This window comes from Bos grunniens, chromosome 26 (assembly GCF_055505025.1).
Source record: "Bos grunniens cultivar Pamir isolate PY7600 chromosome 26, Bosgru_T2T1.0, whole genome shotgun sequence".
NCBI lineage: Eukaryota > Metazoa > Chordata > Mammalia > Artiodactyla > Bovidae > Bos > Bos grunniens.
Window position 1 is genome coordinate 34,276,222 of NC_141190.1, and position 15,614 is coordinate 34,291,835.

A 15,614-nucleotide genomic window follows, 5' to 3' on the forward strand; every position below is an offset into this window, starting at 1 on the left:
AGGCGCTTGCTTGGCGATCTGCCCCGGACTCCCTAAAGCCGCAGAACCGCCGGTGGAGGCGGGGTGCGAGGAGTTGGCGGGGCCCGGGAGAGGGGGGGTGTGGGGGGGAACCAGAGAGGGGCGTGCCTTCGCCAGGATTGGCTGCAGGAGCCTGACGCGAGGCCCCGGGGGTTGGCTCGGGGGAGTGGGAGCCGGGTGGGGTGGGTGCTGGGTGCCGGGGCTGCGGGCTCCGCGAGCTCAGAAACATGCTGAGGTCCCGGCAGCTGTTCCAGCAGCGACAGCGGCTCCAGCAGCAGCGGCGGCGGCGGCGGCGGCGACAGCGCACGGCTCCGGCGGGGAAGGCGCCCGGCGCCCATGCCTCCGGCCCCGCGCCGCGGCTGCCCTGACCTGGCCGCGACCTCCCTCCGCGCGCCCCGCCGCTTGGGCCTCTGGGGGGGTTCCCCAATCGCGGCCCAACTCCGCCACACCCCTCTCCCCAGGCCTCCGCAGCTCGGCATGGGCGCGGGGGCGCTCGCCCTGGGCGCCTCCGAGCCCTGCAACCTGTCATCGGCCGCGCCGGTCCCCGACGGCGCGGCCACGGCGGCGCGGCTGCTAGTTCCCGCGTCGCCGCCCGCCTCGCTGCTGACCTCGGCCAGCGAGGGACCCCCACTGCCGTCGCAGCAGTGGACGGCCGGCATGGGCCTGCTGATGGCATTCATCGTGCTACTCATCGTGGCGGGCAACGTGCTGGTGATCGTGGCCATCGCCAAGACACCGCGGCTGCAGACGCTCACCAACCTCTTCATCATGTCGCTGGCCAGCGCAGATCTGGTCATGGGTCTGCTGGTAGTGCCGTTTGGAGCCACCATCGTGGTGTGGGGCCGCTGGGAGTATGGCTCCTTCTTCTGCGAGCTCTGGACCTCGGTGGACGTACTGTGCGTGACGGCCAGCATCGAGACCCTGTGTGTCATCGCCCTGGACCGCTACCTCGCCATCACGTCGCCCTTCCGCTACCAGAGCCTGCTGACCCGCGCGCGGGCGCGGGCCCTCGTGTGCACCGTGTGGGCCATCTCGGCGCTGGTGTCCTTCCTGCCCATCTTCATGCAGTGGTGGCGGGACAAGGACGCCAAGGCGAGCGGATGCTACAACGACCCCGAGTGCTGCGACTTCATCATCAACGAGGGCTACGCGATCACCTCTTCCGTCGTCTCCTTCTACGTGCCCCTGTGCATCATGGCCTTCGTGTACCTGCGGGTGTTCCGCGAGGCCCAGAAGCAGGTGAAGAAGATCGACAGCTGCGAGCGCCGCTTCCTCAGCGGCCCCGCGCGGCTGCCCTCGCCCGCGCCCTCGCCCGGGCCCCCGCTCCCTGCCGCCACGGTGGCCAACGGGCGCGCCAACAAGCGGCGGCCCTCGCGCCTCGTGGCCCTGCGCGAGCAGAAGGCACTCAAGACGCTGGGCATCATCATGGGCGTGTTCACGCTCTGCTGGCTGCCCTTCTTCCTAGCCAACGTGGTGAAGGCCTTCCACCGCGACCTGGTGCCCGACCGCCTCTTCGTCTTCTTCAACTGGCTGGGCTACGCCAACTCGGCCTTCAACCCCATCATCTACTGCCGCAGCCCCGACTTCCGCAAGGCCTTCCAGCGCCTGCTCTGCTGCGCGCGCCGGGCCGCCTGTGGGAGCCACGCGGCCGCCGGGGACCCGCCGCGCGCCTTGGGCTGCCTGGCGGTGGCCCGGCCGTCGCCGTCTCCCGGGGCCGCCTCGGACGACGACGACGACGACGACGAAGACGACGTCGGGGCCGCGCCGCCCGTGCGTCTGCTGGAGCCCTGGGCTGGCTACAACGGGGGGGCGGCGGCGAACAGCGACTCGAGCCCGGACGAGTCAAGCCGCGCGGGCTGCGCCTCGGAATCCAAGGTGTAGGGCCGGGCGCCCCTCCCCGCCTTCCCCGGCTTCCCGAGTCAGGGCGCGGGCTGTGCGCTCCAGGAGCAAGAGAACCCGGGAGCCCTGAACCGCTTCCCCGGGAAAGAGGTCTGTGTTTACTCGAGACCGAAAGCAGGTGAACTCGAATCCCGCGAACCTCGTCTGCATCATCCAAGGGCAAATAGGAAAGCCACGGACCGTCGCACAGAAAGGAAAGTTTGGGGAAAGGTGGGAGAAGTTTGGGGAGGGGTGGGAGAGTGGCCTGCTGATGGTTCTTGGGGTTCTTTTTCCAGTTTGTGGCCCGGCCTTCTTCTTGTGTGTGCGTGTGATGCATCTTTAGATTCTCTCCTCCCCCCCGCCCCCACCCCGCCACGTGGCTTTTAACACTTTCTGCGATGACTGGGAAGGGAAGGGAGAAGCGTTAGGAGATAAAAGTCTCTCGACTTCGCTTCCATCCCATTCCCGGGAACAGGAGCGGTCAGCCAGAGAGAGAGGAGAGAGAATGACACTTTCTCAGGACGTTGCTTCCTTTCGCTTTTCAGAGAAATTGCATTTTAATTTCTGAGGAATGATTTCTCCTGTTCTGAAAGCCGAGGGCAAGGATGGATGCAAAAATCGCGTTTCAGGAAGTTTTATGCTCTTCTTGGAACAAGCCTCACCTTGATTCCCTTTCGGAGGGCAAGCGGGCTGTCCCTGAACGCCTCCTCGGTGGTCAGGCTGAGGGGTTCCTACCTCACTCACACTGTGCACATTGCACAGCCAGATAGAAAGACTTGTTTATATTAAACAGCTTATTTATGTATCAATATTAGTTGGAAGGACCAGGCGCTGAGCCTTTGTGACATGTGACTCTGTCCATTGAAGACAGGACAGAAAAAGGAAAAAGAAAAAAGGAAACAATTCAGATTACTGCACATGTGGTATAAACAAAAAATCAAAACAAAAAAGCCGTGATTCAAAGTGGCATTTTTTTGCACAGTATTAGGAACTGTAAAGTCCACAGAAGACGTTATTTGCACAAAAAGAAATTAAATATTTTTTAATGGGGGTGGGGTGGGGCAGATCTTAAAAACTAAAATAAAATTCAGACTCTATCTCTGTTGTCTGTTATGTTATTGAGCTAGCGATTTATTGGAAAAATACCTTTTTATACTCTTTTATCATGGTACTGTATCCATATTATAAAAAATTATCTTAAGGATTTTTTTTATTATTTTTTTATGTCCAAAGGCACACGTGAATCTGCTGGTGAAATTTAGCACTTGTGTGTAAATACTATTTCCTCTGTGTGCTTTACCAAGTATTTATACTCTGGTGCAACTAACTACTATGTGAGGAATTTGTCCATGTGCAATAAATACCAGTGAAGCACAAAAAAAGATTATGTACTGTGTGTCTGTAAGGGGGGTCAGTGATAATGGAAAAGACAGTTTGTTTTGTTCGAAATATAGACTGGATTTCCCATAGAGCTCTTTTAATAGCTTTTCATGACTCAAGAGCATAGCAAAATGCCTCTAAACCAAATAAGGCGTGCACCTACTGAGAGCTGCAGACTTGCCCTACATTTTCACAGCCGGTTTCAGAATATTCTAGACTACTTGGAGGTGTTTTCAAGATCCCATCTGCCACACTTGACTTAAGAAGTAACATTTGGGTTTGTGCATCTTCTTAAAAAAAAAAAAAAAATTGAGTCAGGTAGCTCAGCTGCAACGTCAGACAACTCAGGAAAGGAGACCAGCCTGTGGAACCATCACTGCCTGCTTGGAATTTGGTAAGTGGCATTCACGGCTGGCTTTTGTTTTCCAACAGAAGATCGCAGCCTGGAGGTGTACCCATGTATCCAGGGACTGTTTAGAATGCAAAATGCTTTACTGGTTAAGTGAAAATTCATAAAAGAGCCTTGAAGTAAAGACTTTTCTCTTGTGTGATTAAATAGACCATTTCAGTGGAAATTCTGGCTGGGCAGGTAACTGGGAGAAGTAAATCTGAAGTTTTAAATTTTCCTAACAAGGTTATGACACCCTCAATGGATAGTTTTCCTAAAATTAGTTCCTAAGGAAAGTATAGTGAAATTCTATCTTGTGATTAATTCTGCATTCTCCAAAATAACTTCAAGTATTTCTCTTTGTATTTTTAAACAAGCTTTTCATGATCGTATAGTAAGGAAACCAAAGTGAAGAGTACAAAGTTCTGGCTTATACCGAGATGAAACATAAACAAACTCTTCTCTACCAAGGAAAGTCAAGACCAATTATCCTTTTTCTGTAATGAGATATTCTAAGGACCAGGACAGAGGAGAGTCTTCTGAGAAAGGTTAATGTTGCCGATGTTTTAAGAGACCAGCGGAAAGTTGCATGAACAGTAGCCATTTCAACAAAAGCTGCTATGAAGTTTAACCCCTTTCTCCAGGAGGAAAAAAAGGGGGGAGGAGTGGAGCAGGAGATGGCAAGACTTACTTAAAAATAGAAAGATAAATACTTGAAGAATCGTATTTTGGAGAACGTAAAAATCAATTTTTATCCTTTCCCCAAGGAACAAATACTGTCCATTTCTATCCTCCCTTCCCCCAGAGTATGTAAGTCACATTTTCTTAGGGATTTTGTTCCTCTTTATTTTAAATCACACAAGATTAATAGACAATGTCCGGTTTCATCTGAAGAAACACTCAAATACCAGGTAATGCTTCACTTTCCTGTTTTGTCTAGATAAGTCTTTACATTTAAATAAATTTTTCCAGCCCCAAACTTACATATAGATCTGTCAAACTTTAGGTCTCAAAATCACAAAAGTCCTATAAACTTTAATAACAAATATAAATATATATATATATATATATATGGATATATATATATATATAAGTAACTGTTTAGTATACAGATCTAAACTCTTTAGTGAGTTAGAGGAAACCACTATAATTCTGGGGCCAACTTATATGTTGTTTAGTTGCTAAGTCATGTCTGACTCTGTGACCCCACAGACTGTAGCCCACCAGGCTCCTCTGTCCATGGGATCTCCCAAGGCAAGAATATTGGAGTCAGTTGCCATTTCCTTCTCCAGGGAATCTTCTCAACCCAGGGATGGAACCCATATCTCCTGCACTGGCAGGCAGATTCTTTACCACTGAGCCACCCTATCAACCAATGTTGTTTTGAAGAAGACATTGACTTGTCGTAGAAATGTAGGAACCTGGGCTGCCAATCCACATAGCTATGGCATTTGGAAGAGAAAACTGTCCATCCTGTTTAATCTGTTGTGACCATGCACAACAGAAGTGACAGGAGGGAGTTAGTGAGCAGGCAGAAAAATCAACCTTACCCCCTAGGTTTGTGTGTAACAGTACCGAAGGCATAAACCTTAAAATTAAAACAGTGAACATGTGACCAGGATTCACTGACTTGCTGCATTTGAGATTATGCTTTGGTTGCACACTGTAAAGTTCTCCGGATATGACATGACGATATTCCAGCTTCTATAAATTCTCCCTCCAGTGTAGGAATGTATACTTAGTATAGCAGATAGCTTCATCCTTTGGTGAGCTTGCCAATATAAAACTTTGCAAATAAAGCTTATTTTTTCAGTCTAGGCTTTCTTTGGAACTGGAATTATTAGTAACTTCTAAGCGGCTATTGTGAAACCTTTCCTTGTTAAGCACATTTTCCTAGCTTATTTTAATTTCTCATTTTGTTGAACGTGCTGACTTCCTCTGGCAATATGTAAAATTGCCAGGCGGAAATTCTGCACTCAACGCCTCAGGATGATATTAGCAGTCAAATTTTGAGCAAGAGCTTCTAAGCAACAGTCAAAATGAAAATTATTAAGTTTTGCTATCATTTGTGAAAGACTTGAAAAAAAAGTTGTTGTTTTTTTTTTTAACAAAGCTGGATCTATTAGTTCTCTGGAAGGAAAAAAATGTTAACCTTAGCTGTAATTCAAATTAAACACATTGGCACAGATAATTTAGTTTTATTTGTACATTTCTGGTATAATGTGCTGAGAAATACTAATTCTTTTGACTCCCTGCCAATTTGCTACTAATCAAAACGGAGAAGATATGCACTGTTTGGATTATACCTAAAAATAGTTGTGCTGCAGTCACATCAGCAAATGGAATTAAATTAATTTCGCTTTCTTCTCCTGCACACACACCCTCCACATTATTTAAATTTCCATCTCGAATACTGCTTTTGAATCTCATAGTCTGTGAATGTGTCCCAAATTGCACTGCTACATTGCAATTATTTTAAAGCAAATTCTGTCAAACTACTTTTCAAGAAGTACACCTCTCCTGAAATTCCAATTTCTACCCTGCTCTCATTTAAAGAGTCTCTACTAAATAGTCCATATAATGTAATCAAAGAAGTATTAATACTATGAATAGATACTTTGTGGATTAATTTACCTTCCAATAGTCTTTTTAACATTTCATGGGAGGAGGGAGAGGGTTTCTGAATCAGTAAGACTTGGGTATTTGATGGAGCAGTTAATAAGCTTTCAAATGCAATTGCTCCAATGATAGACTGGAAAACAGCTGCTCCAAGGAGAAGCTGACACTATTCTGGCAATATTAGAGCATGATCTCAGCAGTCATCTTAGCAGTACCCAAGGAAACCTGGAAAGTCACCGTCTACACTCCTTACACCTTTGTCTCACTTTCACGTTGCCTTCATTCTGAACGCACCTCCATCTTCTGTACCTGAGAGAGTTCTAGTCTTGGACCAACCACATACTCACCAGCCCGTCTCTTGAGCATGTCTTCATTTCCTCTTGAATGAACTAGAACCATCTAGAACATTTAGTTCTAGATAAATTTGTCTTCCTAGAAGCATTAAAATCTCATGAACGGTTTCCTAAAACTCTTGATTTTCAACATCTCTCAATACTTAGAATTGTTGTTTTCTTCTCGCTCAACATTCCCTGGCTCATAGCTTTTATTAGTATCAGCAAGAGTACACTGTTTTCTTCCTGTTTATGACATAGAACTTACCTCTGGTGCATTTTAAATGTCTGAAGTTTGGATTTCTTCTTGAGAATTTCAGAGTTGCTCATAATTATGAGTAGAAAAAAATTTAAACTCTTGTCTGTACCTTTCCTATAAAAAGTCTTCATGTTGAGTTTAATATTTGGGATGTGGGGCTTTCTTAACAGACTTTATTTTCCTGTTTATCTCTATTTTTCGGTTAACTTATGACCTTGTCAGTTTTTCGGCATCCTGATTGCAAAAGATAACATGAGCTATTCCACCTTCAATTATTTTGTAAATTAGTTTTCCTAATCATTATTAAGCTAGCTGATTTAAGGGAATTGTGGGTAAATTTCTACCAGAGGAGCTCAGAAAACTTGTTCAAGCAGACAGTCTAAAAAGACTGGCTGTTCTGGCTCCTCTGTATTTACTGCTGTGCCCAGTGACCTTGGGGAAGTTAGTTGGTTTCCCTGCTGCTCAAGTTCACTTCCCACAAAGCCTGACTATTAACCTTTGTTTGTAAATCCCTTTGAGATGCTCTGATAGAAGGAGTTCATAGATTTGCAAAGTCTATCATTACTAATACTTCCTCCTGACCTTCTTTTCCCTTTCCCTGCAACTCCACCCACAAAATCCCTGTTTTTCTTTAAGTGAAAAGAACAACTAAGAATAGCAAAAATACACATAATACCCCATGCATCCCAACAAACAGTCCTTCACTTATTATTATACTTAAAAGTCCACAAAAACCACAACTGAATAAAATAATCTTCCCAAACATCGGATTAGAAAACTTGTTTGCTCTATGCTAAGGAAAAGTGGCTGTTTAATGATTCTGAACCCACAGCCACTTTAAGAAAAGTAAGTCAATTTGGAAAGTTACTCAACTCTACTGATTTTGCATTGAGTCGTAAAGGGTAAAAGCAACTCTCTAGATGGTTCCCCTTTTCCTGGAAGAGCAATTCAGAGATGAACAGTGCTCAGAGCAATGGCAGTCTGTGTTTTTGTTTACCTCTTTGTGACTTGCAGAGCATTGAGTTTCTTTGTTCCCAACTTAATAAACAGTGACAAACCTACAGGAACTTACTGACTTAAAATATCTGTTATGCTAACTATAGAAACTCACCTACAATCTTGAGGTCCTAGTTAAAAATGCTTTTAAACAGTAAACATTAATGTCCCAATGACATTTTCTGCACTGCAGAGATTTTTTTCTAAAGCCATTCAAGGTAACGGTTTAATAAGATGCTCTTATAAGGAATTTCTTGTGCTTAAATGATTCTATGGTCAATCTTGAAATAATGTGTGGGGTTTTTTTTTTCCCCTTAGAAAAGGCATAACTAAGTAAAATAAATTGAAGAAATTTTGGCATGGGAAGGACCTTGATAGGTAAACACCACCATACTATATATAAAACAAATAATCAACAAGGACCTACTGTGTAGCACAGGGAACTCTACTCAGTATTTTCCAATAACCTATATGGGAAAAGAATCTAAAAAGAATGCAAATATGTATGTGTGTGTGTGTGTGTGTGTGTGTGTGTGTGTAACTGAATCACTTTGCCGTACACCTGAAAATAATACACTGTAAGTCAAATATATTACAATATAAAATAAAAATTAGCTTTTTCAAAAAATAAAAGATATGGTCCAAAAAAACCCCAAACACCCCCATACTCAAGAATACCTACAGATCAGCGCAGACCAAGACTGATGTGATTTAATTTGAAGTATAAAGACCTGGGGACTTCCCTGGTAACTCAGCTGGTAAAGAATCTGCCTTCAATGCAGGAGACCCTGGTTTGATTTCTGAGTCAGGAAGATCCCCTGGAGAAGAGAATGGCTACCCATTTCAGTATTCTGCCCAGAGATCCTATGAGAGGAGCCTGGTGGGCTACAGTCCATGGAGTCGCAAAGAGTTGGACACAGCTGAGCAACTAAGCAGAAGCGCCATGATATTAATACATATGAACAACAGGGCCCTCCCCCTCAGCTTTCTATGTGTTAATTCCATTTCCTATTATAACCAACTTCAAATCCTTTCATTCCTCCTGTTGTTCAAATGGGAATCCCATTACTTCCCAGTTACAGGGATTTTTCCTGGCTGGAGACTGGGATGAATTATAGCACAGGGCAGTGTTCAGTGCAGCACCAGACCTGGTGGCACCAACATGTCATCCTTCAGTAACTGTGCTGCTAATTTTTTTGAACATTACCAGGTCACAAAACTCCAAGGATCTGAAAAAATACTGTACCGAGTGACAAAGGGCAATATGAAAATTGTAAGTCCTTATAGTACTGCAAAAGCATTCTTGCAAGCACAGGACAATATCAATTTTACTCAAACCAGGCAACCAGTATAACTCCCTCCCCGAACAGCAAACATTTACAAGTCTCTTCAAACTTTTGGAGTGTTAATATACCTATATGGAGAAATAATTTTTTTCACAATAGAGGTGCTCAGAAGACCCCTGGGCAACTTAACTATTTGAAGGATACCTGTGATTAGTTTTTGAGTTGTGATTCATATGTTTACCTGTTCCTAAAAGATTGAGGGTACTATGTCCTCAGTGACTGTGCTATATGGGGTACATCCCCTGAAAACATTGGGCTTAATACCAGAGCAATCATACTCTGGCTAAGGGGATCAGACACTCACAAGTTAAAAGTGACAAAGAATGAGGCAGATGTGGCTACGTGCCAGACATGTGGCCAAAAAAAAAGGGCTCTAGACCAGCTCTATCTGGTAGAAAACAATGCAAGCTGTAGAGTTCAGGTCCAAGATGGAGGAGTAGGACACACACTCCTTTCCTCCTGCAAGAATACTAAAATCGCAATTGATTGAACAACCATTGATAGGAGGATGCTGGAACCCACCAAAAAAAGATTCCCCATGTCCAAAGACAAAGAAGAAGCAGCAATAAGATGGTAGGAGGGGCGCAGTTCAGTTCAGTTCAGTTTCAGTCGCTCAGTCGTGTCCGACTCTTTGCGACCCCATGAACCGAAGCACACCAGGCCTCCCTATCCATCACCAACTGCTGGAGTCCACCCAAACCCATGTCCATCGAGTTGGTGATGCCATCCAACCATCTCATCCTCTGTCATCCCCTTCTCCTCCTGCCCTCAATCTTTCCCAGCATCAGGGTCTTCTCAAATGAGTCAGCTCTTCGCATCAGGTGGCCAAAGGATTGGAGTTTCAGCTTCAACATCAGTCCCTCCAATAAACACCCAGGACTGATCTCCTTTAGGATGGACTAGTTGGATCTCCTTGCAGTCCAAGGGACTCTCAAGAGTCTTCTCCAACACCACAGTTCAAAATCATCAATTCTTTGGCGCTCAGCCTTCTTCACAGTCCAACTCTCACATCCATACATGACCACAGGAAAAACCATAGCCTTGACTAGACGGACCTTGGTTGACAAAGTAATGTCTCTGCTTTTTAATATGCTGTCTAGGTTGGAGGGATGCAAACATAATAAAATCAAATCCCGTATCTGCCGAGTGGGCGACCCACAACTGGAGAACAGTAATACCAAAGAAGTTCTCCCACAGTTGTGAAGATTCTGAGCTTTGTGTCAGGCTTCCCAGCCTGGGGATCCTGCAAAGGGACTGAGACCCCCAAGGAATCTGACTTTGCAGGCCAGTGGGGTTTGATTACAGGAATTCCATAGGACTGGAAGAAACAGAGACTCTTGGAGAGTGCAAACAATGCAAGCTGTATAATTGATTTTGTATATCCTAGCAGGCACTTTATTTGAAACTCTTTATTTTATACTGGAGTATACCCAATTAACAAAGTTGTGATGGTTTCAGGTACACAGCAAAGTGACCCAGCCATACATTTACATGCATCTGTCCTCCCCCACTCCAGTACTCTTGCCTGGAAAATCCCATGGACGGAGGAGCCTGGAAGGCTGCAGTCCATGGGGTCGCTGAGGGTTGGACACGACTGAGCGATTTCACTTTCACTTTTCACTTTCATGCATTGGAGACGGAAATGGCAACCCACTCCAGTGTTCTTGCCTGGAGAATCCCAGGGACGGGGAGCCCGGTGGGCTGCCGTCTATGGGGTCGCACAGAGTCGGACACAACTGAAGTGACTTAACAGCAGCAGCATCCTCCCCCAAACTCTGATGGATAGGATGGCATAAACTAGAATTTTGGTGATGTAGTAGATCTTGGATAAGGTGATTAAGTGTTGTGAATAGCCATTCTACAAGAAGCCACAAGGGGAAGAAAACTGCTTAAACAGCAGCACAGAGGTGTAGATAGTTGAGATGAATCTTTAGACAATGACTAGCCAATTGCAGACAGTATATGCATTGATGAAGCAAATAGAAGATGAAATTGGAAAAGTAATTCTAGAGCAGATCAGAATGTTAATGCAAAAGTGTTGATCTCTAAACTTCCCTGAAGCCTGCAGATTGATGAACAAGTGTCATGACACAAGCAGTAGCTGAGAGAGATTGACTTGGTATCAGAGGCAGGACAGCTGACTCTCACATCTTAAACTTCAAAATAATTTTGAGTTAAATAAATTCAATAACCATATTTTATAAATCAAAAGATTAATACTTATATAATCTCATATAGTAAACATGAGCTCATTATTAAATTGGCTTTCTGGCTTTCATATATCAACCCCAGGGGCTGACTCAGAGAAATGCATCCTTAACAAGCATATTTCTTTTTTTTTTTTTCCTTTTGTGTGGCTCACAGACTCTTCCTTATATCTCATGAGTTTAGGCGCCCCGTGGCATGTGGGAATCTTAGTCCCTGACCAGGGACCACACCTATGTTCTCTGCATTGGAAGGTGGATCCTTAACCACTGGACCACCATGGGGGTCCCCCAGGCAAGTTTCTGAGAGCATAAGGCCGAGGGCCTGGTAAAGCCAGAAGGTCCTGCCCTCCTTTGGAGGTAAGGTATATGAGCTCAGGTGATTTTTTTCGAGAAAACAGGTAACCAGTCTTGATCAAGTCAAGGTGTCTGACTCCTAAGTCCATCTGTTCTTCATGTCACCAAACCACATGTCTGTTCCCAATAAGACTGGAAGCTCCCTTAGGGTAAAGGCCTCGTCTTTTTATCTTTGACTCTCTAATACCCGATACATTGCCGGGCACAAGGTATGAACTCTGAATTTTCATTGACTGGATTTAGCTGGAGGCAGAGAACCAAGGTCTCTGACTTCTGCAGCAATCTAAGCACAGAGTGTCAGCAGGTCTTGCTAGAGCAGTTCACTGTGAGATGTGATGGAACCCTCCATTTCCTTTGAAATTCAGATTTTTTAAAAAAACTTTTATTTTTTTAAATAAAATTACTCATGAAAACATTCTAAAAATGTACAGTTTTTCATTTTTAACAAAGTATAATAAAATGTAAAACCCCCCAAAACTGAATACTTGACATTTACAATTGAAATTCAAATTAGCAGAATATTAAATATTTACAAAGCTATATCTTTTAAAAGTATTTATAAAGTTATGTGCAATTTTGTAGAACTAACATAAAAGAATGACTCACTCAAAAGTGGAAGAATTCTTCTTCATTCCTAAAAAGAAAATATGTCCAACAGAAGTTGTGAAGATTCTTGAGTACACAGGGTCTTTGGTACTGAGATTGAAATTCAGATTTTCACCATCAGACAAAAATAAGTTTCTCTAAGAAAGGTGCTAAGCCTCAAATTGCAACATATATGGGGCATTCTTTGCTAATGTTACAGGACACCATGAGATTATTTCCCAAATATTTCCAAGAAATGGATTTATTTCTAGAAATCGCACATAGACTACTGGAATGTATTTCAGCAACATAAACTCAGTGAATGTGAAGGCGGTATACCCTGTATGAAAATGTCCATAATTATTCTTTAAAAATAGGCATTTCACTAAAATTGTTAAATAAGGACTCTATGTTCTAGGCTCTGGGTTCAGTTGTCAATGTATAAAATACTTGATTTATTTGTTGTATATTGTATTCTATTTTAAATGGGTTTTTTTCCTTGCCAACTGAAAGATTTATAGCCATTTATCTTACTAGGCTTTACAAGGAAAAAGCCCCTTTCCCCACCCCAAGTTTTATTCCTGAACCCCATCAGTCAATACAGCTAAGAGAATCAAATTCTGTTTCACTGACTTATAGATTTCAGTCTTAAATTTTATTTCTGCATTCCTGTCCTATAAGAAATAACAATATATCTATTAAAAAATGTATTTGGAATAAACAAACATCAGAGCCCTCTCAAAGATTGCATATCTCATGTAAGTCTTTTCCACCTGAAACAGATTCATAATCATTATCTTCCTATCTTAACACAAGAAAGAGTTCATGTTGACTCTTTAGCTGATTTGAGAGAAATTATATGGATTCTTGTCTTTTGACAATGCATTAGGACTTTGCTGGTATACATTTTTTAATGTATGTGTGTACTCAACACTGTAGAGTTCATTTTAAATAGCATTTCATTTTCATTACCTTGCCCAGATTAATGTTTGTAACATACACCTGAAAAATTGGGTAGGGAGGGCAGTAATGTGGAGTCAGATATGAGGAACACACCCAGGGGTGTCATGACCTTCCAGCATTTACAGGTCCTCAGTCTTGAACACTCAGAGACATATTTGGTAAGAATGCATTTCTCTGGATCATCTCCTGAGATTATAGATAACATCAGAGAGCCAGTTTACTGTAACTGTCGTAAACCTATTACACTCCCTTGAACATGATCAGATCTTCTGTCTATACCCAGGGAAGAAAATTATGATCACAAGGTTGCTTAGCAAGCATGGGGTCAGAACGAGGAAACCTGGTTGCAAAACTTAACAGTAAGGGCATCTGGCTAAGGTTTATCCATACATTCACTTCTACCATGCGCTGGAATACCAGAAGTCTGCTGGCTTTTCTCCGACTCTCTTTTCTCCCCTAGATAGGGCATGGATGGGCACTGACAACAGTTGGCTCCCTGTCTCTCTTTTTTCTATCACCAATAGCCACTGCACTCTTCCTTGCCCCAGCAGATGCCTTCTTCCTTTATAGAAGTTAGGACAGGTAAGCAGGTCATCGTCAAGTCTTGTTGATGTAGCTGTTTCTTTATAAGGACAGCATATCTCCACTCTCATCCATTTTTTGGGATTAATGGAGGGTGGGAGTGGGGAGAATATTTTGCTGGCTTCCCTACAACACTGAAATTAAAGCATATCCCCCATAGAAAAGCTCCTGGTTCCATCTTCACATTATGGAAACCCAGGGTTGTTGTTTTATTCAATTTTAAAAATTTCAGTACAATTTTTAAGGGCTGCTTTCTATTCACAGTTATTACAAAATATCAGCTATATTCCCTGTATTGTAAAATATATCCCTGAGCCCATCTTACACACAGTACTTTGTGCTGCTCTGCCTCCCCGCTGGTAACCACTAGTTTGCTCTCTATATGTGTTAGTCTGCTTCTTTTTTGTTGTATTCAGCAGTTGTATTTTTTTAGATTCGACATGCAGGAGATATTATGCAGAATATGTCTTCCTCTGTTTTATTTCACTTAGTATAATGCCCTCCAACTCCATTCACATTGCTGCAAATGGCAGGTTTTCATTCTATTCTTTGGCTGAAGAACATTCCATTATGTATATATAGCCTACCTCTTTATCGATTCATCTTTTGAGGGACACTTAGGTTGCTTCCGTATCTTGGCTATTGTAAATCATGCTGCTGTGAACACTGAGATGCAGGTATATTTTCAAATTAGTGTTTTTGTTTACTCAAACGTACACTGAGGAGCGGAACTGCTGAGTCATGCTGTACTTCTGTTTTCAGTTTTCTGTGATATCTCCATACTGTTTCCCATAGAGGCTGCACCAATTTACATTCCCACACACACTGCACAAGGGGAGCCCAGGTATTTGATTCTCTTAATCCTGCTAACAAAGATAGCATTATTCCTCTTTCACTCAATGATATGATCTCTTTCTTAAAATACCTTAGATGTATGTCCATCTAGCCAGTCAAGCTTTCTCTCTCTGATTTGCATATTAGATGAATTTGAACTCTAAATGCATGTTCCTGATCCATATGGTAGAAACCTGTTAGCTACATTTGACTCTGAAAATGCTGCTTTCTTAGGTCATCTTAGCCTGGAACTCTGAACAGATGTCTAAGAGTTGAATCCAGGAGAGAAAAATGGTGATTTTTGCAGTGGCACTGAGGGATTAGATTCATGACCTAACTCATTTTAGATTATAATTTTAGAGCATGGAAGATGCAAACTTTGCAATTTGCATGGAAGATGATTATATTGTTAGGCTGTTTTCAACCAATGCCATAAAACATTGTCATTTGATTAGACTGCAAATACAAATATTTACCTACTATGCACTAGGCATAGTAGGTAAATATGGAGCAAGACAGACACACAGGCCTCAGAATGAAGCAGCTACTCTGTATCATGTTTCTCCCACATACACTCAAAGCATTAGCAGAAACAGGGTGAACAAGGGCTTTTTAAAGTTCTTCCTCAAAGATCAGAAATAACTTGCTGTGTGCCAGTCCAGTTTGGAGAGATGAGTGCTTTGTTCCTCTTTTAAGAGTGACCACACAGATACCAACACACAAACTTATAGAAGATTTTTTAGGCAAAATATATGGTCCAGGTCCACAGACTTTTACCTGGGGTCCCATGGGGGCAGATGTGTTTTGGAATTCAGAATTTGTGGGCTTCTAAGAAGACAATAGGGTGCATAGACTACATATTACAGAACGTCC

At 43.5% G+C, this 15,614-nt stretch overlaps 1 protein-coding gene across 4 annotated transcripts in view; it reads left to right on the forward strand.

Moving 5' to 3' along the window:
* Nucleotides 1-216: 216 nt before the first annotated feature.
* Nucleotides 217-15,614, forward strand: part of ADRB1 (adrenoceptor beta 1) — a 57,381-nt gene continuing 41,983 nt past the window's right edge. For all 4 annotated transcript variants that reach the window (XM_086377722.1, XM_086377724.1, XM_086377721.1 and 1 more), the window contains exon 1: nt 217-3,670. In XM_086377722.1, the coding sequence (XP_086233848.1) occupies nt 355-1,899 (1,545 nt within the window). In that variant the 5' untranslated portion in view covers nt 217-354 and the 3' untranslated portion in view covers nt 1,900-3,670. The remainder of the gene's footprint in view (nt 3,671-15,614) is intronic.